This window comes from Phoenix dactylifera, unplaced genomic scaffold, assembly GCF_009389715.1.
Source record: "Phoenix dactylifera cultivar Barhee BC4 unplaced genomic scaffold, palm_55x_up_171113_PBpolish2nd_filt_p 000146F, whole genome shotgun sequence".
In the NCBI taxonomy this organism is placed as follows: domain Eukaryota; kingdom Viridiplantae; phylum Streptophyta; class Magnoliopsida; order Arecales; family Arecaceae; genus Phoenix; species Phoenix dactylifera.
This window is the reverse complement of record NW_024067700.1, coordinates 244,218-269,454: the sequence shown is the minus strand read 5'-3', so window position 1 is coordinate 269,454 and position 25,237 is coordinate 244,218. Positions and strand designations below refer to the sequence as shown.

General features: G+C 37.8%; 2 protein-coding genes across 5 annotated transcripts; one reads left to right on the top strand and one right to left on the bottom strand.

Moving 5' to 3' along the window:
• Positions 1–1,235: 1,235 nt before the first annotated feature.
• On the bottom strand, positions 1,236–11,208 carry LOC103716674 (50S ribosomal protein L6, chloroplastic). Its single transcript, XM_039116941.1, has 3 exons — positions 11,061–11,208; positions 9,149–9,457; positions 1,236–1,726 (listed from the first exon to the last, which is right to left on the bottom strand). Exons 1-3 carry the CDS (start codon positions 11,093–11,095, stop codon positions 1,390–1,392), a joined length of 681 nt encoding a protein of 226 aa, XP_038972869.1. The 5' UTR covers positions 11,096–11,208; the 3' UTR covers positions 1,236–1,389.
• Positions 11,209–15,181: 3,973 nt separating this feature from the next.
• Positions 15,182–23,959, top strand: LOC103716675 (protein MODIFIER OF SNC1 11-like). 4 transcript variants are annotated; one of them, XM_039116938.1, is made up of 5 exons: positions 15,191–15,530; positions 22,984–23,064; positions 23,211–23,336; positions 23,468–23,525; positions 23,627–23,952. In XM_039116938.1, exons 1-5 carry the CDS (start codon positions 15,232–15,234, stop codon positions 23,657–23,659), a joined length of 597 nt encoding a protein of 198 aa, XP_038972866.1. In that variant the 5' UTR covers positions 15,191–15,231; the 3' UTR covers positions 23,660–23,952. The 4 variants fall into 4 exon arrangements, with proteins under 4 accessions (XP_038972867.1, XP_038972868.1, XP_038972866.1 ...); XM_039116937.1 differs by having other exon boundaries at positions 15,194–15,530; positions 23,624–23,959; XM_039116939.1 differs by lacking the exon at positions 23,468–23,525 and having other exon boundaries at positions 15,182–15,530; positions 22,984–23,097; positions 23,549–23,952.
• Positions 23,960–25,237: the final 1,278 nt, after the last annotated feature.

Sequence of the window (25,237 nt, the reverse complement as noted above, 5' to 3'; positions counted from 1 at the left end):
GTGAATGTATATCATCGGCTCAGCTCTTGCTAGTATGTAAAGATTTTGAAGTTCAAATACTCAAACTGCAACATTTTTTTTTAAATTTCAACTTCTGTTAGACCAGATTTTTGAAATATGAATCACAAAGAATGAAGGATGCATTATTAATGTGCATATCTGATGTAGTTACCTGAAGGAAGGACTGTGAAGTTGGTGCATGGGCAGGTACTTCCAGGACCAATATGAAGGCAAACCATTTTAATAGTGTCTGAAAGGGCTCAGAGAATTAAATAACTTCTTATTTCAAGAACAATGATCCTAATGATTTTGTTGAATACTTTTGTATTTATCCTTAAGAGAAAATTAGTTGCATTTTTGTTGCTTTAAGCCACTCAGTTTATCTGAAGGTACTCATCAGGTTTGTTACTTTATGGAGAACCATGCGGTATGGTTACTTTAGTTCAAGAAGTTATGGCTGATTGGCTGGGCAGAAAACATGGTGTGTGGAAAGGCCTTCCACATATAAGATTGCACTGAAGGAGAGCATGCAGCATGCCTGAAATAATGTGGAATGCAATGTGATAACCCCTAAGGGGAAGTGCTTGGTCCCAAATACCCTCATCTCCCATCCCATGCTTCTGAGGTCATGAACCTCTGCTCACAAAAAAAAGAGCAGGGTCCACCATGGCTGCTATTTCAACAGCTCCGTTCTTATTTCGAAAACAGACCCCTGTACAAACCAATTCACACAGTTTTGTGAAATAAGATTGCCAATTTAGGTTATATATTGCTTTTTCGAGCAGTTAATTCTTCTTTTACAATTTGACAGAATGGCTATGTAATATTAACAGGAAGGGAATTGTGATGGAATTGTAGTAAGGACATATCTTGTATAATTTTGCAGGTTAGCAAATGTTCCTGTGTGTGATTTGAGTCATGCCCTTTGCAGGAAATGTGATCCATGCACATATAATTTAGTAGCAGATACCATAATAAACAGAATGAAAGAATAAGGAGGGCCAAAATAGTAGTTATTTATGTTTAATAATGTCTGTATTGGATTGTGCTGGTTTCCCTTTCACCTAGGTTTCAAAGTCGAACGTTGAATCACTCGTGCTACTTGGGAAGTAGGGATCTTATTAAGTTTTATAAACTGCTTCCGAGCATTTCAATCCAAATTCCAAGAGAGACTCTGCTTGTTTCTGTTCTGTTTTCTTCTGACTTGGGATTGTCTCCATAGACAAGCTGCGGAGTACCAGACAAATTGCAGTTTCATATAATGAACAAAACTCTAAACAATTTACTGGAAACCATCACTCGAGTACATTTCACACCCATTGGTCTGCTAGGTGCAACAAAATGTTTAAGAAAAAAAAAAATACATCCAAGAACAGTGAAACACCAGTTCTACTTCCTTTTCCCAGCTTTTCCCTCCTTTCTTCTTACAACCTCATCAGCATACCTGACGCCCTTTCCCTTATATGGTTCTGGGGGTCTCCACTTCCTTATTGATGCAGCAAACTCACCAATGGCGCACTTGTCATATCCACTCACAGCAATTCTGGTGTTGTCCTCCACCTTCACTTGCAAGCCTTCTGGAATGGCCATCCTGACTGGGTGTGAGAACCCAAGGTTAAGTACAAGGTCTCTGCCCTCCAGCATCGCACGATATCCAACCCCAACTAGCTGAAGTCGCTTCTCAAATCCTTTTGAGACCCCGACTACCATGTTATCAGTGAGGGTTCTGTCAGTTTGTTGGAAAAAACGTGAGCAATAGGAGAAATAGTTTTTTTTTTTTAGCCAAAAAAAATAAAAAATAAAAAATAGGAGAAATGGTTAGCAGAATAAACACTGAGGCAAGCTTCTGTTTTTATCTTCAGGAAGATTTAACTAGAGAAGTCATGCAAGGAGGAAGGGGCAGATTTCCAAACCTAAAAGATAACTTCATAAATTGACAATTTTTGGCACAACCCACCAGCAAAAGAATAATCAGGAAAACGAAAAAAGGGAAAAAAAAACTTTTGCCTTTACAAGAACATATTCAAGATGGGACATCTCTAGCTATCACAGAACTGATCTAGGGCAATTTTGCCTGAATTGTATCTGATCTTAAGCTAACTAGAACATGCTCTGAAACCAACTTGAAACCTGCACAAGTTTTCATATGAAATATCACATATATCCTTGATTTGCCAAATCATTTTCATAAATAACTCGTATCATATATCTAATGGCCTGTATGCAAAATTATTGTGGTTGTTATTTGACTGCAGATTGCTGATATGTTTAGAGGCCCAAACTGCCCAATGACATCCTTTGAGTTCAGTGACAATTAACTTTCCAGTTCATCAGTTATAAATAACATGTAAACTAATAGAATGCCCAAGATGCTCAGCCATAGCAGTTGCATGATGTATCAGGATTATGGATATCTGGAACATCTTTCACAATTCTTCACATTAGGTTCAAAATTAAGTTATGCAGTTGCATATTTTATTAGACCTCTAAGCATCAATCTAGCCAAAACATAAAAAAAAACAATCGTTAAAATTATATCAAATTACTTTTGAGATGACATATTTAAATGGTCAACTCAAAAGGAAAAATTTTAAGTACTGTTTTTTCTTCCAATAGGATCATATGTATTATGACCCCACCTCATCCATGTCCAGTAGAGTCTTCACCACTCGTAACACCTTTTTTTCAATAAAAAAACTTCTACCACTTTTCAAACTATTTTCTTCCGCTTCTGCTTTTTAACCTAAAAGAGACAAACTTAATTGTTGATCATGATAATATGATGTTTAAATTAACAGATTGTACTTTTCAGTTCATGCATTAGAAAGCTTCACATGAAAGGGATAACAAGGTGCAGATGAAGGGAAAATATGGTATTGACATGTCTTCCTTTCTGGGAGATGGGATCACAAGAGTTTCAGTGGTGAATCCTTCTTTTTTGTTTTTTTTTATTCACGTGGACCAGGGTGACAAGTGGGTTTACAAATTCTGATACCTGAAGCTTTTTTTTTTTTTTTTGGTTGGCAGCCTGGTGATAGTCCTAAGAATATTTTAAGCCATCTTATGATGCATTTTATAATTAGCAAGGTCAAAAGAAGGAAAGTGCGTGACAAACTTTGCCAATTTTCCTGGAATTCCAAGAGATTTTCTGCACCAAGATTCTTGTCCTTTTTGTTGTAATCAACTCATTTACTACATCTAAGATGAGTATTAACCAAAAAAAGTCCTAAAATTAATCGTCTAACAATACTTAACCAGCTACATATTCAGGGGTGGAGCCATGTGGACATGAGGTGGTCACTTGCTTCCACTTAGCCTTGTGAATCTGCTTTCTCCTGTAGGTGCAGAGAAGCACTACCCCATCCCCAGATTCCCTTGCTCCCATTATAGTGTGGGAAAACCTCCAGGGTTGTGCCATTTCGATCTGCAGTGCAGCCTCTACATATCCATGCTGGTCTATGATAGTCCCTTGCAAACACCCTTCCAACTGAGTTCCTCTAGTTGGAGTCCTCATGGAAGGTTAGAATTTGGTTTTCTTTCTTTTTTCTATTCTCCACCTACAACATCTCATCAGATCCATTGACACTACAGTGTGAAGGATTCCATTCTCAACTATAGAAAACCAACCCCTTCTTTCTCTTTGCAAACCATCGCAAGTTTCAACAGAGCCACACCATCTCCCTCACTGTCTCTTGGCCTGCTTTTGGAATTTAAGATGTTTTATGTGATTTGTTTTACGCATGCCTGGATTTTTTTTTTAGCTGGCTAAAAAGTTAGTCACTTGAATAAGAAGAGAATGGATGATCAGATTTGGGTTCTGAAAGAAGAAACCAGAGCTCTTAGAAAACATTCAAAGCTAAGTGCCAAGGAAGAAAGTGCATGTATGAGATTCCACAAAGTTCCGAAGCAAAATAAGGTGCCCTAGGTAGAAACTTCCAAGTATTAAAATTCTAGTGTTACGATGATTTCTTGAAACAAGATTCTTCTGCTTTCATTGATTAAAAGAGAGCGTTTGAATTATCTACTTGATCATGTTGGTTCATTCACATAAATTCATTATCTCTTAGTCTAGGATACAAATACTCCAAATTGGGCACCAAGTCCATAAGCAACATGCATTGGATATCCAAATGCAAAAGATATGACTAAAATATATCGAATATTTCCATTAAATATCCTTTTTTAATTAAAAAAGGGCCTTCAGAGGTTTCCCGGCTGGGGATACTTCTCAGATTTTGGAGATGAGGGCGAGGGGCATTTCTTTTTATTTGGTGATTGCTAAACTTTTAATGATGCACTTGATGGATGACTAACTTAATTATTTTGTGACTTGAATACCTGATAAATGTCTGGAGTATAGATTACAGTTTATATTTTTGAATGATGATAGATGACAAAGTTTGTGAGTGTTAACATTATTTATGGAGTATGATTATGTTAGTTTGACAATTCGTTATGCTTTATGGATGGTTTTTTACATATGTGTAAAAAATGTATATTTATTTATTGTTGCATTGCCGTAGCATATTCTATTTTTCCAATACTTGTCAAATCAAGTGTGTTGTATCCATATCGCCTTTGTGTATGTCCATGCTCCACAGCTCTTGTTTTAATTCTTACATTGGTTTTAGCAGGGGCGGCTCAATACATTCTGGGGCCTAAGGCGAATCCAATGAACGAGGCCTCTTTTTTTTAATAATATTTTTTTTAATAAATATAAAATACTTAAAAAAATATATAAAAATAGATAGCTATCAAGTACACTATTTCAACAAAGATACATGAATCTAACAAAGATAGACAAGAAGTTCAATTTAATATTATTCTTGAATGGAAGCACATAAAAGTAATTACTCTAAATGAAGGGCCATGAAACTGATTAAATAACCGAGATAATGCTTGGCAATACAGTTTACCATGTCAAGCAAGAGCCGAATAGGAAAAGGTCATCCCATGGCACTTCATGGTCAAGGTAAATAAAAGAATTTGTCCATAAAGGAACCTCTCTATAACAGAAAGTAGGGTCATTATGGGAAATTCACTCCATCTAATTAATAAAAGTCCCATCCCACCATCTCCCCTTCAAGTGAGTACCCAAGCGGCAACTGCAACATCACAGCACAGCAGCCATTCAACCCCATCCCTCCTTTTCTCTCTCTACCACCCAAGAGGGGAGAAGAAACCGAGAGGAGAAAACTAAAAGAATCTCCACCCTCCAAGAAGTCCATCTCCAATCCCCCTATCTTTCTTCCCGATGGCCCAGCTGGATCAGGAGTAATGTGAGGGAAGGAAAACCAAGACCAAAACCAAAAAAGAGAAGGGATGAAAGATAAGAGTTGCTTCAAGCGTCTATCAAGCCAACCAAATCCCTCCTCTCTCTCTCTCTCTCTCCCCACCCAAAACAAAACTACGGTCCCCAACTTTCCAAATTGCCCCTCTGCAGGCCAGGAAACTCTCCACCTCCCTTCCATCAAGGGGGAAGACTCGTAGCCAGCTCCATATCCCGTTTTATATGGAGCCTTTGCTTCCTTTTGGTCAGCCTCCCGGGGGCCTTCCATTGGCCCGGGGCCTTAGGCGACCGCCTTGGTTGCCTAGGGCTCGGGCCGGCCCTGGGTTTTAGACACCAGGTTGTTACATATCCTTAATGACAAAGGACTATTCTTCGGATAGCTTAAAAGTCTGCTACTTAATGTCGAGGAGCAGTACCCATGATTCCTATGTTTACATCTTTCAACGATATCCCGATAAAATGGACTTCCAATGAATATGTTCAATCTAAATATTTTTTATGCTTTTTCTGTGATGACAATTAGATATTCTTCAATATTTTATATGTTATGTTGAAAATAAAATCTCTGGGAAGTAAATAGTCCATTCCATTTGATTAAGGCTTTCAAAATAATGTCAATCCTATTTTCTGTGACTTACTGCATAATTTAAAATATTTATTATTTTGTTTTTTGCTAAGTGCATTACATGACATGTATCATGTTCAGATCCAAGCCAAAAGGGGGATCAAAACAAACGTTATCAAAAGCAAAAGGTGCTCTTAAGACTACATGAACCCTATATCGCTTCAAGCACTGGGCACCAAAAGGGTACTTGCCTGAAGAAAGCAAGGCATTGATATTAACAAAGTTCAACAAATATATATATAGAGAGAAAGAGACAGAGAGAGAGAGATGGGTTCAAGCCTGGATCTGGTCAGCTCTATCATCGTTCGATTACTGCATACGTTGAGGCATTCAAATAGTCATTAGTAGGTCTATTGCATTAGGAGAGAGAGAGAGAGAGAGAGAGAGAGAGAAGCATTAATTAATAGGATGGGACGTGCTGCCCGTGCTCTCTCTCTCTCCCCCTCGCGCTGCAAAAAATAATACTAAGACGTCCAGGATAAACACTATCCGCAAAATGATAAGTACCCAGTTTGCGAGAATAAACACAAACCTCACAGAAATAAACAGAAAAAGATCTAGCAGCTCTCGGTCAGGTGGGGGCTGCTTCATAGTAAACAACAACAGAGGAGGATAAACAGAAAGTTTGAAAGGAGTAAATACTAAGTGCTCAAAAATAAACACTAACTTGCTGAGAGTAAACACTAACTCTATTGAAATAAACATTACATTGTTCATGATAAACACTAACCCCCACATGATAAACACCAACCCCCACATGATAAACACCTATTCTGCAAAAAAAAAAAACAGAAACATTGCAGAAATAAATAGAAACTCCTATTAAGGTATAAGTGTCCCAAGGGATGGGCATAGGCATGGGCGGCGTGTCACTCCTATTAAGGTATAAGTGTTGTACCCGAGAGAGGAGGAAAAAGGCATGAGTGCTATCCCATCTCGTTAATGTTCTATCTCTTTTTGTTTTTCCTTTTTGGATGTCATGGTGAAGGGTTGTTGTTAATGGCCAGTTTCCAAGCTTCAAGTTGCACGCTGATTGAATGATGGTAGAGGCGATTCGGTCCGTACTTGGATACACTTGAGTGAAGCCTAGTTCATCTCTCTCTCTCTCTCTCTCTCTCTCTCTCTCTCTCTCTCTCTCTCTCTCTATATATATATATATATATATATATATATATATGTATGCATGTATGTATGTATTTATGTATGTACGTATGAAAACAATGCAAGCATTACAAGATTAGTTGTTCAAGTTTCAACATCAAAAATCATAATTGTCTTTTACATTAGATATCACGTTTCATATATTTAGAAACACTATATCCAAATTCCACTTTCCATGTCATGTCTTAAAACAAAAGTCAGCAAAATTAAACCACTAGACATCCCTTAGTAGCTTCAAAGATGATAGCAAAATACGACTTCTTAAAACATATTTAATGTTTATAAACAAAACGCAACACAAAAAATAAATCATTAAACATCCTAGAGTAGCCCTTTACTTATAAGGACTCCTATAGAGCAAAATGATCCTCAAACTAAAGCTATTAAAGCACTAAAAAATAGGCAAGAAGAGATGGGAAGAATACTTCAGATATTGAAGAGTGCTCGCCCCAAAGTCTTGCTCTTTGTCCCAAGCAAGGTCCGCCGTACCGGTACCGGTCGGCGTACCGGTGACGGCCCGAACAGGTCCCGTACCGATTCCGTACTGGTCCGTACCGGTCCTTCAACAATAAACTACCGGTACTGAATTCCATGCTGATCCGGTACCGGTCTTAGGCCGGACCGGTACGTACCGGCCTATACCGGCCGGTACGGACCGGTATGGCAAACCATGGTCCCAAGCATTCATCTAGGCATCGCCTTGGTAAACTCACCTCACCTAGCAACTATTGAAGCACTCAGAGGTTCCTCACCTTGCCTAAGCACCTCGGCAAGCATCCAGAGCACCTTTGACAATGCTAATCAAAACAAGTGCACTGCTTGACACTATCTTGCTCATTCCTATGACTGGTTGGTTTTGTTTGAAACATCTGCATTTGCTCTTAGACGAAGCCAGTAAAGGTCCCTTTTAAAATCAATATGTTCTGCTTGGACAGGCTGAAACCAGTTGAAACCAGCAAACCACCAAATTGCTGATATGGACTGATTATGAACATAATGTATTTTTACTTAGCTAACTAAAATACTCCAAAGTTAAATTGAAACCTTGAGAAAGTCCTTGACTAGCAGCCACTTATCTTACTAAATGGTTTGTAAACAATATAACTAAAGCACACAAATGGGCACATGCAAACACAAGCACACATGTGCATGTGTTCACGTGCACACACATGCACACAGACATATCAAATGGATCCATATCTCCTACTTGCCCTAGTTCTTTTTCATAAGAAGAGAGAAAAAGAACAAGAATCAGGAAAAGAACTCTTTCCGCTCCATAAGAACAGTTTGCAGACAAAAACTAAGCAGATGTTCCAAAAAGAAATAAATTTCTTCCAACAAAATCATTATAGAAAGCATGTAAGCTAGCATTTACTTTTGCAGCTAATTTCTAGTCAAAATTATTCAACTTGCATATCTCATATAATTTTTCACCAATTTAGCTGGAGATCCAGAGAGACAACCATGACAAAAAATAAAATAAAATCATATGCATGCATCCACTAAATGCAACTTTGGGAGATATGGGGAATGCAATCCCATTATTTCATGATCTCTTGCTTAAGTGTATTCTTGGAGGTATATAGGTGGTTCTTGGGCTCTCAATGAGATTATGTGAAAGGCATAAGTCTCATTTTTAATAAAAAATTGATTTGCTTTTTCAATTGCATTTACTGCTCCAAAAACGAGGCCATTGCACGTGCATAAGTTGAAAAGCAGAGACACACAATGTGTATAGAGGAGAATTATATAACCACCAAGAAACAGAAAATGATTAATCTTGTGTAACTATAGGAATTAATCACCTGATACAAGCCAAGATTTCTCACTCTTAAGCTCTCAGGTATCAGTATTCAAGTCTCAAGCAATGAAGCCAACAAGATATAATGCAGAGGTGGTAACATAAAACAGATTAATCTGATGCAGAGATTTCAAGCAGGTGGGGCATACACAGTATAATTATGTCATATAATAGGTTCAAGAATCAACAAAAGCCAAAAATTAAAGATGAAAGTAATAGCAGAGAGAATAACTGAATAAACTAGTAAATGCTATGAGCATATAAAGCTTACCTGAAAAGCCCATGCATCTGATTGGCTCTTCTAGTATCCAAAGCTTTGAAGACCCTTAGAGTTCCAGATTCCAATTGCTCAATTTTAACTTCACGTGGATAAGTCCTTGAGAGTTCACCCAATCGACCCTTAACCTTCAAGTCTTGCCCATCCAATGCAATGGTAACATTAGGTGGCACTTCAATTGGCATCTTCCCAATCCTAGATTCCTTGCACTGCACTGGCTTTCTCAAAAATCCAATCCTACTGACAGGACTACTAGTAATACAAATTCCCTTTCTTTCACCAAGAAACAGAGATTTCAAGTTCCTGAAATATAAGAAGAAGATATCTACATTAGGCATGAGCCAAAAAAATTCAAGCCTCCCATATGTGCAGTTAACTATCCAAGGCTCTAGTTTTGAATCACTTGAAGTAATCAATGCTACTACACATTCCAATAAGAAAGAAAATATATAGGTTTAAACAACTTGAGGTCTCCAACTGTCCTAAATCTCCTAGATCTGTAAAATGAAATGACGGAGTAGGAATTAGCAATTTTCAGAAATAAAGAACTTGTTCTAACCTCACATTACAAATGGTAATATGTTGAGACAGATTTCAGAAGTTATGCAATTATTTTAAATATATATATATATATGGGGTAAAATCAAGTGCATGTTTTCCTTTCTTTATATGCAATACAATTCTTAAAATACACACAAGAGATATTGCGCCCAATCTACAAGGCACAACCCATTCTAGAGTTTGCAATCAGAACGGTGCACCCAAATCAAAAGCCTAAATCCAAATATTCATATTCGGACTTCTCTGAGAAATAGCAAGAAGATTCCAAAGATCTGAGAACAGGGAATTTTTATGGGAAAGCATTTCACAGGTCATGGATTTATGCTTCATGAACCCATCTAGTCCAAATCTGATTTCATATTTCTATTGATTTGTCCATGGAGAAAGAAGGTTTCAAAACTAAACAGTTATGAAGATTTAATTCACCCTTTTCATCCTTTATTTATGATCATAGTAGCAAAATGAGAAAGAAAAGGAAAGAGTGATGCAATGGCGGCCTAGCCAGCTATCCTCATCAGGAGGAAAGCCCATCAAAGATAGGCTAAAATTCATTATTACACTACCCGTGGTGCAGTATATAACATTCTCTAAAAGACTACGTTCATGTTATGCTAACATCAGCATCACTCTAAAACGTAGCTAATTTGATGGCTCTTACGGGACACATTACAAACATAAGAGCTGCTTATGATGGGATAGGGGATTTCTAATTGTCAATAGGCCTTCCCAGGACTTCCACTCCCATTTTAGATACAATAATTGCTGAAATCCAAGAGAAGCCCATATCATGCATCCTATTTGCAGAGGTTAACTATATCGCCTGCTGGATATCTAAAACCGGTTCCCATAAGATAATTTCTAAACTTGGGCAAGTCAAAAAGAAAATTTTACATTGGTTGCAACTCAAGTGGGAACATGTAAGGAGTTGAGAATGCAGCTTAAGTTCGGAAAAGAAATTCCCCAAAAGAAACCGGCGACAAAGTAAAATACGTAGAATCCACCGAAAATTTGGGATAAGTGCTGTTGTTTATCCTTATATTACTGCCGAAGTAACGCTGTAATATATGGAAGAGCGCAGTGCATTAAGAATAACAATCAGTAAGTTATCAAACTGCTTCATATAAACTGAAATATCACATACCAAAAAAAGGGGGAATAAAGACTTCTTTGATTCTGAAGTACCAAATTTTGACATTTTCGGGGATGCTCCCGGATCAAAATTTTGAACTTTTCTTTGTCTGAGCCTTGATGGCTTCATTCTCGAATGATCCATCTTTCGGATACCATCAGTGGGAGAGGAGAGAGAGAGAGAGAGAGAGAGAGAGAGAGAGAGAGAGAGGCTCACCAAGAGGAGTGGATTGAAGAGGAGAGCGACGCCATGGTCTCCACTCAGCTCGCGGTCCTCGCCGAATGGAGCGCTCCTTTCCCTTTATCCATTCAGCCCCGTCTTCTCCTATCCTCATCTGATTTGGGCTGGGTTCGACCGCGTTGTGTTCGAAATAGACCTACGGAACGATGTTTTATGGGTTGGATTGGTCGGATGGGGCCGGATGGTTATCCTGTCCGAGCCGGCCCAAACCATATTCATAGATCTCTCTCTCTCTCTCTCTCTCTCTCTCTCTCTCTCTCTCTCTCTCTCTCTCTCACATTAGATATTTATTCTTACTACTATAATCCATATTCTCATTTCTCATAATAATTTCAGTCTCAAAATATTTCTGAATTCCCAACATACATCAATCTCACCAAATAAATAGTTCATGGACTTCATTCCCTATACATATGCACATATATGTTTATGTCTATATATATGTGTGTGTATAGATAATCCACCAACTTCTTGCATACTTAATATTCAAAAATTATTATATATATATATATATATATATATATATATATATATATATATATATATATATATATATATATATATATCTCAAATCATCTTATTTTTGCAAATATGCCCCTCCTCGAATTAGATTTTGATTGACTTTGTAGAGTAAATAACCATTTTAATTGTAAAAGGACAACATTATCTTTTATATTGATACCCTAAGGAAAGTTTAACATAAGGTTTATAACATAAAAAGATATTTTTGTATGAATTTTTCAAGGTATGAAAACAAGAGAGCAATCAAGTTATCATATCTAAAATAATTGTTTATTAATATCATTAGACCAAAAATAATAATAGGAAAAGTATCATAGCAAAATTAGAATGATTTAAGGGGTATACATGCAAATATTGGTTTTCGAAGGGTGAACATAAGATAAGCCATATTTGTCGAGGTATTTAAGTAACAAATATATTGTTTATGTTTCATTTATTGAAGTTTGATAGATTGGACAATTAGCTCATTTCTAATTGTATGTTGGACAACTAGCTCATTTCTAATCGTATGACAACCTTTCTTAAGACACTATTATGTTTTCAAAATTCATAAAAAAATATTTTAATATTTCACTTGAGTACCCTCCTCTAAAATATGTAGGTATCTGAAAGTTTAATTATAAATTAACAATCATATTCTATGTAGAATGGCATGCTATCGACATAGATTGAACATTTTAGCTCAAGATCCAAAATAAACCCTAATTAAATCAACCAACAATAGTGAAAAAAAAAAGAAGCAAAAAATAAATTTATTCAAAAAAATAAGGATGGAAATAATGAGTTCGGCTTCTCTCACAAGTAAGCCTCAAACCTCTCCAAGACCCCCCCCCCCCCCCCCTCTCCAAAATGATTTCTTTCCGACTCTTCACGTCACTCTCTCTCCCTCTTTATAAAACTACATACTCTCTCTCTCGCTGCAAAACAAAAACATCATCATCTTCTGAAAAAAGATGAAAGCATTATTATCCCACTTCCGCTTAAAAACAAACTCAAGTATATTGAGCCTAAGGCTTAGCCTAACTTAATCTAGATTTGAATTCTAAAGTTATTAGAACTAATAACCAGCTATAGAAAATCCTAATAAGATTAGGACTTGGCAATAAATCTCAATACTCTTATTATTACAAAGTTTATACCGACAATGCTGAACTTGTGGATGCCATGAAACGGCATGGTGGCCATTGCTATCATTATAATAGTAATAGCAACATGCAATGACTTAATAAACAAATACTTGATGTATGGAACTTCATCATTGGCTCGAATGACAACACCTTCCTTGGCTTGTCCCTTTTGATGTATGTGTTTAAATCAATGATGTCCCCCAACCTTTCACTTAGCATTGGCTCTCAATCATAATGCCAAGATTCGATCGAGCATATTTCTTATACTAGCAAACATCAAGTTGTTAGTTGCAATCACTGTGAGCATCAACCAATAGCCTCAAATAAGTAAAATTAATAGCAAAGCTTTGACCACATTCACATGCCATCGCTTGAGCAACTCCATGATTGCATAAAGCTGGCTCATACACATGAAGCAAATTCTCATGCATAGTCTTCTAACAGTTCAAACTTTAAAGTAGCTTTGAAATTAAGTGGCACACCAAAAATCTTATCAAATACTAAGGCACAACGTGACTCATCCAAACCGAGCACATGTTCCTGTTGCTTGATCTCTAAAGCTACTTAAAATTAGTCAGTTTTTCATCCTCATGGCTAACTAAATCTTCAAAAGAGACATTCATATCTTGGATAGCTTCAGTAGAATGCTCTTCTACATTATTTGACTCCACCTTACAAATCTCTATGACTAGATCAACTACAATATTCTTTGACTCTTCTTTAGCAATTTCAAAATCAACTTGCTCTTCCTTTGGAGGTCCGGCGGCTGCTCCTGGGCCACCAACATTGAACACCGATGACCAGGACAATGCCTATCTTGACTGGTGCATCTAGGGTTTTAAGTGCTTCACCTTCCACATCCCAATCCACATGGCAGAGGGCCAAGTTGGCAACTTTTCAATTGGATTGGTTGATCAAGGTCACTGAATCGGGTGCTCCAAACCACGATCCTCAGATGATGTGGGAGATGATTCAAGGTTTATGCTCCTTGAGGATGAGGAGGAGCTCCAAAGGCAGTCGATCGAGAGTCTCAACACCGCATTGTGCCAAGCTGCCATCGAGGTAAGGTGTAAGCTTCAGAATTTTAAAGTTCCTCTTTGACTAGTAGGACTGACCTTTTTATTTCTAATCGTAGGGGTTCTACATTGGACGAGCCACTCTTACCAGTGCAATTTAGAGGGTGTCGATCATCAGATCTACGAGGCCAAGCAAGCAAGAGCTCAGATAGATATGAAGTGGTCAGTGGTTAAGAAGACGAGGGAGGATGCTGAGGCCCAGGCTCATCTTGCTGGAGGCCAAGCTCAAGGAGATACAATAGGAGATCGATGAGGAGATCGAGATTACTCGCCTGAAGGGCAAGGTGGTGGAGGCAGAGGGTAGAGCTTCTTAGGTTGAGGAGAGGCTTGTTTGGGTGGAAGACAAGGCTACCCAAATCAATAAAAGGGTCATCCGAGCTAAGGAAGAGGCATGATAGGCCACAATAGAATTAAAGAACTCTTAGGAGTTCCACGATGAAGTGATGGAGGCCACCATCGACTCCTTTCAGGAAAGGCTTCGTCACCTGCAAGATGAGGGTCAACAAGCTGCTTCCTAAGGTTGACCTTAACTCGGTGACCGTTCCTGAAGAATTCGCCGGTGAAGGGTCTTCCTCAGAGGGAGAAGGAGGAGGAGAAGAAGAGTAGGATAGCTTTCCAACTTGGGTGTATGACCTGTTAGTTTGCACTCTTCCATCTTTTGCTCTTCAGTAACATCCTTTGATGAAATGAAATGAATTATATTTTCATCTCGTATTTGTTTGCTTGGTTTTTTAAGTGCTTTGCTTGAAGTAGCTCAAACCGTAGGCTTAGCTTAAATTTTTGCCAAGTCTCTTAGGTCATCCAAAGCAGGTTGGTGCCAAAGCCGATGTAGGCCATCTCTCGATCATCTTAAGGTAAACTTCGATGATAGCGCTTCCATTAATGAAGGCAGAGTAGGTGTGGATTTTGTGATCCGGAGTCATAATTTTAGGCTAATTGTTGCTGGAGACGAAGCACCATCGGATTGATAGTTGTAGAAGCGGAGCTCAGAGCAGCATGGAAGGGCATCACTTATGCAAGACGGGTGCCTTAGCTAAGCATATCATCTAGAAGGGAGACTTAGCGACGGTAATCGACTGAATACGGGGTAGGAGGCAGAGGGGGGATGGAAGCTCTATGCTCTGTAATATCCTATGGATGGTGGGGGACTGTAGCATATTTCGGATTGTGTTGGTGTATCGAGAGGCGAACAAAGCCGCCGACTGGATTGCCACCTATGCTGCCCAATATTTCGGAGAGGTCTTGTCTGAGTAGCATGGGCAGCCGTAAAAAAAAAAAAAAAAAAAAAAAAAAAAAAAAAAAAAAAAACTTTAGAAAATTAAAAAAATAAAAAAAAATCAGAGGGCGTCGGCCCCTCTGTTGCCCTTTTTCTAAAAATCCAACGCGCAGCGCAAGGCGCTACCATTCACCATTACTCTCCTCATGGAGCCGCAGATGGGGGAGACAGAGAACGAGCCTGGCAACGCTAAAACCCTAGAATCGGAGGCGGTGACTCCTCCTCCCACCGCCGGGGGCCCCGAAACCCCTCCTGCCCCTTTGCTGCCGCCTGCCGCCGGCGAGGAGGGAGGAGCCGAGCCCTCGAGCGCGCAGACTACCACCACGTCGGGACCGCCGGCGCCGCCACCCGCCACCGATCTCGAGAAGAAGCTCCGCCGGGCGGAGCGCTTCGGGATGTCCGTCCAGCTCTCGGAAGAGGAGAAGCGCTCTGCCCGAGCCCAGCGGTATGACTTTTTGAACTCACTGCTTATCATGTCCTCTCTCTTTCTTCGCTTTGTGCCCTTCATAGTTAGGGTTTCTGTTTAGGGATTCTCGTAATTACTAGATACTACGGGTACTTGATGGTGTGGTCTGCTGCATTCTTTCTTCATGAATGTTTATGTCTTCTCTTCCTTTCCTGCTCCCCTCTCTTTGTTGATATAGAATTGAATTGAGTTTTGTTTTCACTTGCGAAATGGAGAGTTTTCGAGGATCAAGGGACATGGGGGATTAGAAGTAAAACTCCTGTTATAAAGACGAATGCCTGAGATAATTGCTGTCAATTCTCAAGCTTGGCTTGAACTGATTATAGATTTGATTGAGGACGAGAGGCAGGGCCTGAGAGTGAGATGAAGATTGTAACTTCAGGAGATTGGATGTGTAGAATATTCAAGGGATGAAACAGGATGGTGTAAAAGGAGATAGCTTCAAGTGAGTTTTCTCTCAAAAAGTTGGTTTGACAACAGCATTTGGTGTTCATATCGGAAAAAATGGATTGCTCTAAATTTTCTTCTTTTCTCCCACAACAATTCCAAAAGCTGTGCCGAGACACATTCCTGTGGCTTTTACTCAAACATGGATGATTAAAGACTCAAATATGTTTATTAGGGTTTAGGAAACTCTGGTGCATTGCTCCCATTGTTTGAGTTCCAAAAATACTTTTCCTGATTACCTGGGTATCCGCCCTTTATTCTTTATTCTTTCCCCTTGCCATCTTTTTTCATTTTACTAAACATGTATGTACATTTGCATGTCGATGTATGTATGCATCTATGTGTGCTTCGAAATTTTGCTGGAAAAGAGAAACTTTAATTTTAATATAGCTTCTATTGATTTTGAGGAACAGAAAAGAAAATCTAAAAAAAAATGAAAAAAATAAAGTAGAATATAGCTATAGGGGAAATACAAGTTAATATGGACTGTGGTCAAATCCTATAAACAATAGATTTTAGGGAGCAAACTTTAGTTTTGATATAAAATGGTCATAGGAAAAAGTGCTACATATGCGCTATGTTATAGGAAAAATTAGTGGAGATTTATGGAACAAAAACATACGTGATAAAGTATGATTTATCCATAATATGCATGCTAAACCATATTGTGTTGCCTATTTTCAAAGAACAAGCCTGGTTTATTTTTTGCTATCATCAATTTTATGTCCAAAATTAACTTCAATAGTACAAGAAGACTGATAAAGTACTGTAAGTTTTTGGGGATCAAAACCATGAGCCCGAAGATCTCCCATGACCTAATAAATGCTGAAATAACAACATCATGCGTATGTGAAATTCAAGGAAAGGATTTCGTACCTGCTTCTTGCTGCCCTTTGAGATGAAACATGGAGGAGAGAGTTAATTGAAGGTTTCTTCCTCCGCTATACCCCTCTATCAATCCACCCTATGATGGCCTTCCATCCAATAGAGGGAGATGAGAGAAGAGTGATGGTGAGAATGGGGAATGGTGGTGCAAAATGAGAGAGAGAGAATGCATAATCTCTCAATAGTTATCCCAGACTAACTGAATAAGTTGATTAAACTATGTCCTGTCATAGCACCTCGTTAGTCCAAAAAAAATGATCCAATGGTCTTAACTCTCTCTCTCTCTCTCTCTAAGTTAATTGGATGGTCCGTAGAGTGAGACCTTACACCATTGTTTAAATTAGATTTGGGTTCCACCCCATCATGGACACCATAAATAACCCTTAATTGGGCACGATATAAACTACAATGCTCCATCATTGTTGTCACTCATAGGATTTGAAATTGCAACCGAATGGTCCAGATTTAAGCACTCTCACTAATACAACCATCGGATATAATGAATTCCACAATTATGAATTAAAATCATAAACAATTTGATAAAGAACAATCTATAAGGCCACAAAATAGCCCTATGAAGTATTATCTTTCACTATAACTCATTAGGGTTTTTAGGCAGTATTTATTAGACTCATATTGAGTGTGGGTGACTTTGCTTTGATCGAAGAGGCCTTCACTAAGACCTTCCTTTATGCTGTTATTTTACCTTCAATTGGTAGAATGACACCTCTGTCTTTTATCTTGTTTTGAATGTATGTCTTACTTGTTGATTTGTCACCTAAGGTGAGCATTGCTTTAAGGTGATAGGGTGAGCATTTTCTTAGCCAAATTAATTAGTTTCATGGATGACTTCTTTTCTCTTTCAGTTATTTCTTCCTACTAATAGTGTTGCTATCTTCAATAATATTGGAATTGGAATTACAACAGCCTGAAAAGAATCTTGCCTCCTAGAGGAGTACTTATTTGGGAGGAAGATATGCACTTGTAGTATCTACTCTCTCATTTTCCTGTCTATATATCTTGTCTCCACTACTAATAATCTAACACTTGGAACTAAAAGTGCTTGGAGAAGTAACTTGCCTATTGAGAGAGAACTGATTGGGAGGAAGCTTTGCATTTAATACCCCACTATTTCTTATTTTCTATTTATCACATTTCCTTCAAGATGCATTTAGTGAATGTTTCTGGAGTTGAGAAATCTCAAAGAGATTTTCTTTTGACTGTTGTTTGGAGATATTGTTGTCTCCATACTCATACATGGGTTTAAGTTAAATGGTATGGATTGCAGGAAATTGAAAATTTGCTAATCAAGCAAAATGAAAGTAATAGTTTAGGACATGAAGTCAGGCGGACAGCCAGTCATGAAAACCTGTCACCAACAATGAAATTATCCATATTTGATACGCATGAACATTGGGGTGTTCTCTGTAAATAACATCAGAAGTGGCTGTAAATAGAAATACTGGATGAATGAGGATCTATAATGCTGACTCCAAATAATTGGGAAAAGGCTTGATACGTGAAGTATCAATCTTGGAGCCTGGGTAGTCCAAAACACCACTTGTTCATAGAAATACATATTGGCATGCTGGCTACTACCTCGATCCATCTCCAGCACTGAAATCTGTCATGATTTTTTATAATTAAAATGTGGTCAAGGTACTTGTAAAATGCATCCTGATATTCCTGGGATACCTCTAGGGTTCTTTAAATCTGCTAGCTGTTTATTGAGCTCAGGTAAAGCAGGTTTGTTACCCAGGTTTGCATCCAATAACTTAAGCTAAATTCAGCTGGTCTCCATCCTTTCCTGTGTGATAATCTTTTATCTATTTGAGAGAGGGGGGGAAGAGATGAAGAGAAGAGTGAGAGAGGAGTGTTGTCTGTGCTAGGAAACTGGCAGCAAGAAACAGGCATTTGCAGCAGCATTTCTAGTGTACATAGGGCAATGTTCTTTTCATTGGATCTTCTTCATTCTTCCAAAACCTTTTGTTTTCCCATCATTCTTCTCTGGCATTGATGGAGACCATTTTTCCCTTTGGATTCTTGATTTTTTTTCCCTTTCCTGCTCATCGTACTTTGTATGATGGTTGGGTTTCTTGGTGAAGTTGGATGATTGAGGGAGCTAATGTTCACTCTTAAATCTTAATCTCAACGTCTGTTGTGATTTTTTTTTTAATTATGTGGCTGCCTTTTTTCCTGGTATAATAGAACGTTTGCTGCATTTATTTGTATTAATATGCATATGTTTCATTCATTTATTTTATGATGCTGTGCTTATTTTTGTTATGTTGCTGATTATTTTTCTGGAATAATTGAACCTTGATGCATATACTGTTAGTGATGTATAAAGGTCTGATGCATATATTGTTATTATGATAGACAAAATATACTTTTTGTGGAAGACAATGTTGTTATCATGAGACATAATGTTGCATTTTCATGCTTTCATTAAAATGTCTTTGTGAGTTGGAAAATCTTTTTGAATGACAGATTTCATGCCAAAGTTAGACTAAAGAATTTTCTTGTGAGCATTCAGCTTGGGCAAACCCCTAAAATTCTATGTCATGATTTTGGGTTGCTTGCTAACAACAAAGTGCGTATGCCATTTCTTGTTCATAGGAAATTTAATGATAGCAACAAACATTATAGAAGGTGGACAGCAACTACATTTCAATCATCTTAACAACTTTATAGAAGTTTAATCGTTTGTTTTATAGAGGATGTGCAAGTTTGTGCACTGAGATCTTCAAGTGCTCTTTGATCATTTGTGAGATTTACACAAAAATAAAGATGCTATCAAGAAATCTGATTTATGAAAATTGTGATCTTTGAAATATATGGGTTCCTTTATAAAATACTTGTGAAATTTCTAGAAATCTACTTTCCTAAATAGGCTAACAAAAGACCGTTGGATAGGGGGCACAACCCTTATGATTCTCCATCCTACTTTTTAGTTTTCGCTACCAACAATGACATGATTCTTTGGGGTCTTATGCTAAATTAATGGATACATTATGAGGAAGTAAAAATAGGAAGAAACCTTAGCAAAGTTGGAAAGAATTACCACCAAGGTTTTACGTGCCAGTCTTTCAAGTGGCAAGCTAGTATTGGCATAGGGTCAGTATAGCACGTACCAATATTCTTTAATTAAAATGGATTTTTAACTGTCAAGACTTTGAATATTTCTTTTAGCAAAGCTCAGCACCAAATATCATGTGTTGTACTTGCTGCTGACGGACACTTCTGCCAATATCAATGCTTGAAACTCATTATGAGAGTAAAGGAACAACCCTTGAATTCCTTTGTCCAAATTTTTAGTGTCGGTTGCAACCAATGATGTGGTTCTTGTTGGTTCTTATGAGAAAATCATGGGTACATTCTAAGAGCTTAGAGACTGGGAAAAAAAAAACTTAGGGCATGCTTGGTGTTGCTTAAAAAAAGTGCTCTGTCAATTTACAGGTAGAAAAGTGCTTCCGAAGAAATTAACTGTTTGGTAATATCATCTGAGAAGTGCTTCTACAAGAAGTAGAAGCCAAAAGAGCACTTCTAAAAGAAGCTAGAAAAAAACTAGCTTCTAGCTTCTTTTGTTAGATTTCTCCTTGTCTTCTAAATATAATAAGCTCATTGATAAAAAATGATTCTATGGTATGTAATTACGAAACACCAAATATACCAAAAGGCACTTTCTATTTGCGAAGTTAAATGAATGTGATTCTTTAAAATTACTTCTTAAGAATGTAAAGCAATGCCAAACATGCCTCTAGCAAGGTGGAAGAAAGCTATATCCTTATTTTCTTAACAAGGAACATTGCAAGGTGGAAGGAGACTATTATCCTTATTGATGTACTCAAGGGTTAGTTTAGTAGAATCAATTTTAGGGAACCTTTTATTATTCAGAACTAATGGATTTTAACTTTAGCCAACAAACATCTCCAAATCTGATGATAAAGATAAGATGAAGTGCGAATCTGATGATGACCAGTCAAGTGATTTGCATGAAACGATCAAACTTAGAGACATTAAACAAAAATCAAGCTTAAAATTTCAAGCAGAGAGGAATTCAAAACACCAAAACCAAGTATTTTTAGGTTAATATTGGATGAGGCTCTCAAGTAGGATTTTAGGGCCTGTCCGGTGACAAAGAATATGCAAGGAGGCTCTCACAGAATAGGAATGAAGATGAAAGATATGGTGATTTCAAGGAACAACTGTAGAGAAGAGGAATGACTGAAGAGAAGTATGGAGAAATTTACTGGATGTGAGGATTTTGCTGTTAGTGAAGGTGCGTAAGCGCACTTCCATGGCTCATGGAGAAAGAACCACCTTGAGGAAGGCTTGGTCTTCAGATCAAACATTGTGCTGCACTAGGAGAAGATGAAGAAGATGCAATGGTAGTAGCCAACAAATCGCTGCCAAAACTCCAATTGCTTTGATGCAACCACCTCTTAAATAGCCTACTAAGGTTCCCAGGCCAATGAGGTTAGCCTCGTTAGCAAAGAGGCATGGAAACTTCAAATCACATGCCGTATTCATTTTAGATACATGTTAGATACTGATATTTGTTGGATACTTCTCAGATATACTTGTGAAAAATATCCTGTTTTTCAAAGTTAAAAAAAAAAACCTTCAGCTACTTCTCAGAATACTCAATTACTTCCTTGATATCTCAAAAAATGAGGGGGAGGGCATTCTTTTTTTGATATTAACCTTTTTAAGATGACTAGCCAATTTTATAGTTTATAATATTAATATGTAAATGATGAATAGTTAAATTTTTAATTTACAACATTAATATGTACTTATGAAATATAGGTTAGCGTTGTTGAATGATAACTACATGATGAATCTGTAAAAGTTCATACTGTTGTGTAAAGGATTGGATTATTTTGCTAACCTACTATACTTTATAGATGCTTTTTTACATGCATGTATTTATATACTTGTGTATGTATGTATGCATATATGAATGTATAAGTCATACATTGCTCTCATGGACGTATCCTAGCTGTATTGTATCCTACTTTTTTGAAGGTTTTCAATACCAGGAAACTGTCATATTTGTATCCAATATCCATTTCCATGCTTCATAACTCGAAAGAAAAGGGAAATGGGGGTGGCATGATACTCAAGATAGGATGGAAAAAAGTTGGCAAAAGGGTGTCCATCCTCTATTTGTGCCAATTCTTGGCAGACCCATGTTATTTTTGTATCTATAAGAATCTTCACTCTCATTATTAGTTTCTTGACCTTTATGTTACCATTGAGATTTCTCGATTGCACTCATGTTTTTAGATTACGTTTTGATTTCTCTGCTTGCTTGACAAATGTGTCTCTTTTTTCCGATCAACTGAAGCAGAAGGTTCTAGTTTACAAGCAAATCATTCTTTGATTTGAAATTTTATCATCAACTAGTGCTGTCTTCCTCACTGGCAATATCTTGGCTAGTAGTTGCTTGTGTTCTGCAAGCATTATTGTATTCGATGCCTGAGTCATTACCTTCTCTCTCTATCTTATGTTTTCTAATCTTGACAATCAGAGCGCAATTCAGATTTCTCACAACTAGGTTTTTTGTCATTTAATCATAGCATATGAATCTCCATTCTTTAATCTGTCATTTCCCTGGTGGCGAGTTGTTGCTTCCTCATTCTACCATTTGCTTTAGTTTGTTGGTATGTGCAGTCCCACAATGTTTCTTGTAATTGCATCGTGTAATTGATTGTATGGAAGGATCCATTGATAATGGATTGTTGTGACCTTTTATATTACTGTGCGTCCTTCTTGCTTGCTTGCATCTACAATCATTCATGTTGGCCATGCACATGTTAGTTGTCTAGGTAAATTCTTTCTGCTTCTTTTGATGATATCTGCCGAACTATCTATCTTTCTGCTTCTTTTGATGAGGTCTGCTGAACTATCTACTGGCCGCTATATTTTTGTATGTTTACTTTCTTAGGCAAACATTACTTGTCCTATAATATTTAAGCCTTTGACCTATTGATATTGGTTTCTTTGTGGTTGATAAAAGTTGCTTTTAATATTGATGACGCATCCAAACCATGTCCTCTAAGAATGTATGAGTTATGGGCCATTTCTTTGGCAGGTTTGGCACTGGACCTATCTCATCTGGTAAAACTGTCGAGGGAAAATTGGAGGAGCAGAAAAGAAAGGCACGGGCAGAGAGGTCTCATCTTGCATGTCATTGTCGAAATCAATTGTGATTAGTTCTCGTTCCAAATACATGGATCACTAACATGTTCATTGCTCATTCTCAGATCATTGGTAATCTACTAGACAAGCATTGAGGCATCATCTTTTGTCATTTCTCAGGTTTGGGCTCACAGGATACTCTCCAGCTGATGAGGAAGCAAAGAAGAAGGCTCGATTGGAAAGATTTATCCAGAACCCCGAACCTGATGCTTTGGAAGAAGAAAAAAGAAAGGCAAGAGCAAACAGGTAAGTACTTAATCCTTGTAATTCTGGCTTGTATTGGCTGAGATCCTGCTGACATGATGCATAAAAATGATTGCGGTGATCCCTGTGATTGTGACTTAAGCTGGTTTCTTGCATGATATTATGCCTTTCAGGTTTCCAGACACATTTAATTCTTCTTCTCAAACCAATGGCGAGGCCAAATCTGACGCGGTAATGATTTAATGGTATTTCAGCTGATTGGATGGGAGATCAATGAATTAATATCTGCTGATGATTTTGACAAGCTTTCTTTTCCACGTTCAAACCAGAAGACAGCTGTGGCTAGGACTGGAGGAAAGACGTGAGAGCCGACACTTCAGCGGTACATGGTGCTTCTGGCTACTTTTCTGTGGTACTAACTGCCTTCATACCGTCATCCTTGTGCTGACCTGCTTGTAGGGCTTTTTTGTTTCATTTGGCATGTATGATACGCTGGTGGTGTGCCTATTTTGTGGGCCATCATAGGTGAATTACGATTCAGTATACTGACGGTCTGTAAATTTAGACTGGTTCAAATGGCTGCTACATCTGTTCTGAAGCTAATACTACGATGTCCTGAACAAACTGCACAATATGCCTCAATATGTTTGATACTTTATTGCCCAGCAGATTGAATGTGCCTCTCTAGTCGGGAAAGGCATGAGATATTTACCTAACCCAGGAGGTCCTTGAGCAGATCTCATGTTAGCCCCAAGATGTTGGTCTCTAACTAGAAAAGTAAATGTAAATGCTTGAGCTTGAGAAGCTTTTGGCATGGTGGGATCAACCCACGCCAATAAGATCACCAAAGGCTTTTGTGGCACCAGTGGTACACAGAAGTCGTGGATGATCATTGGTCCTATGCTTCGGGCGAAATCAATTCCCAGGGTTTGTACAGGGCCCAAGTGTGAAATCAGTTGTTTTTACAAATTTCCAGCATTTTGAGTGCATTTCTAAATCAGTACAGGAAACATCCAAATGTATTAATTATATGTGGTCTGTCCATGACCTTGACTTAATCAAAGAAATGAGTTGTTAGATTTAAACCTGTTTAAGTGTGACCTGTCTCCTTTGCTAGTAAGCAAATTACCTGAAGTGGGTTAATATAGTGACCTTGTTGACAAATTAAAAAAAAGAAAAAATTTGAGGTTGAACGTGATTTTACAATGAAAACTCTGAAACTAAAAATGCTTAAGTTCATATTGCAGGCCTTTATGCTAGACATTTGTTTACAGGATGCCCTCATTAGTCATCAATCATGTATTGTTAACATCAATTTATTGTTGCTATATATATATATATATATATATATATATATATATAAAATTAATACTGATCATTAACTTTTTAAATCATCTCAGAATTTTCGCATTTGATATGTTTTTTGTTTTTGTATAGGAAGGTTAAGTATAGGCTCAAGTAGCTTATGCTAGAAATGTGGGTGGTCAAAAGAACACTCGAGGTCTTTCAGCAAAAGAAAAAACAAAAAGAACACTCAAGGTCTCATCCATAAAGGAGCGAAAAAACACTTGACCTAGATGAGATAAGAAAAGCATAATTGCTAAATAATATGCTTATTCGATTATAGTCCGCCTATTTGTGAAGAGTATCGTTCACCGGGTCTGTAAAGATCCATTTCACGTTTTGGTTTTAACGTTGCTGTTTGACATAGAAGAAAAACATGACCATATTATTATTTTGGGGTTGGGTCGGGGGCGGCGGCGGCCACGGGGTGGCGGCAGTTTCAATGGGCTTGTATCGTATCACCATTTTTATAATTGTGCAATTATCCATTTAACCTCGTTTTTCTCATCCATTACCGTATTTGCTCCACCCATCAACTCTCTTGGATACGCATGTATCACCTACACCAATCATCACTTCAAAATTGTTCGCTTGAAACT

Bases quoted from the DNA above. Each gene is read 5' to 3' on its own strand.
- LOC103716674 (XM_039116941.1), bottom strand. From the start codon at position 11,095: ATGGCGTCGCTCTCCTCTTCAATCCACTCCTCTTG. The intron at 9,458-11,060 runs GTGAGCCTCTCT...CTTATATTTCAG, and splicing joins TCTTCAATCCACTCCTCTTG to GAACTTGAAATCTCTGTTTC. The intron at 1,727-9,148 runs GTAAGCTTTATA...ACAAACTGACAG, and splicing joins CAGATGCATGGGCTTTTCAG to AACCCTCACTGATAACATGG.
- LOC103716675 (XM_039116937.1), top strand. From the start codon at position 15,232: ATGGAGCCGCAGATGGGGGAGACAGAGAACGAGCCTGGCAACGCTAAA. The intron at 23,065-23,210 runs GTCTCATCTTGC...GTCATTTCTCAG, and splicing joins AGAAAGGCACGGGCAGAGAG to GTTTGGGCTCACAGGATACT. The intron at 23,337-23,467 runs GTAAGTACTTAA...TATGCCTTTCAG, and splicing joins AGAAAGGCAAGAGCAAACAG to GTTTCCAGACACATTTAATT.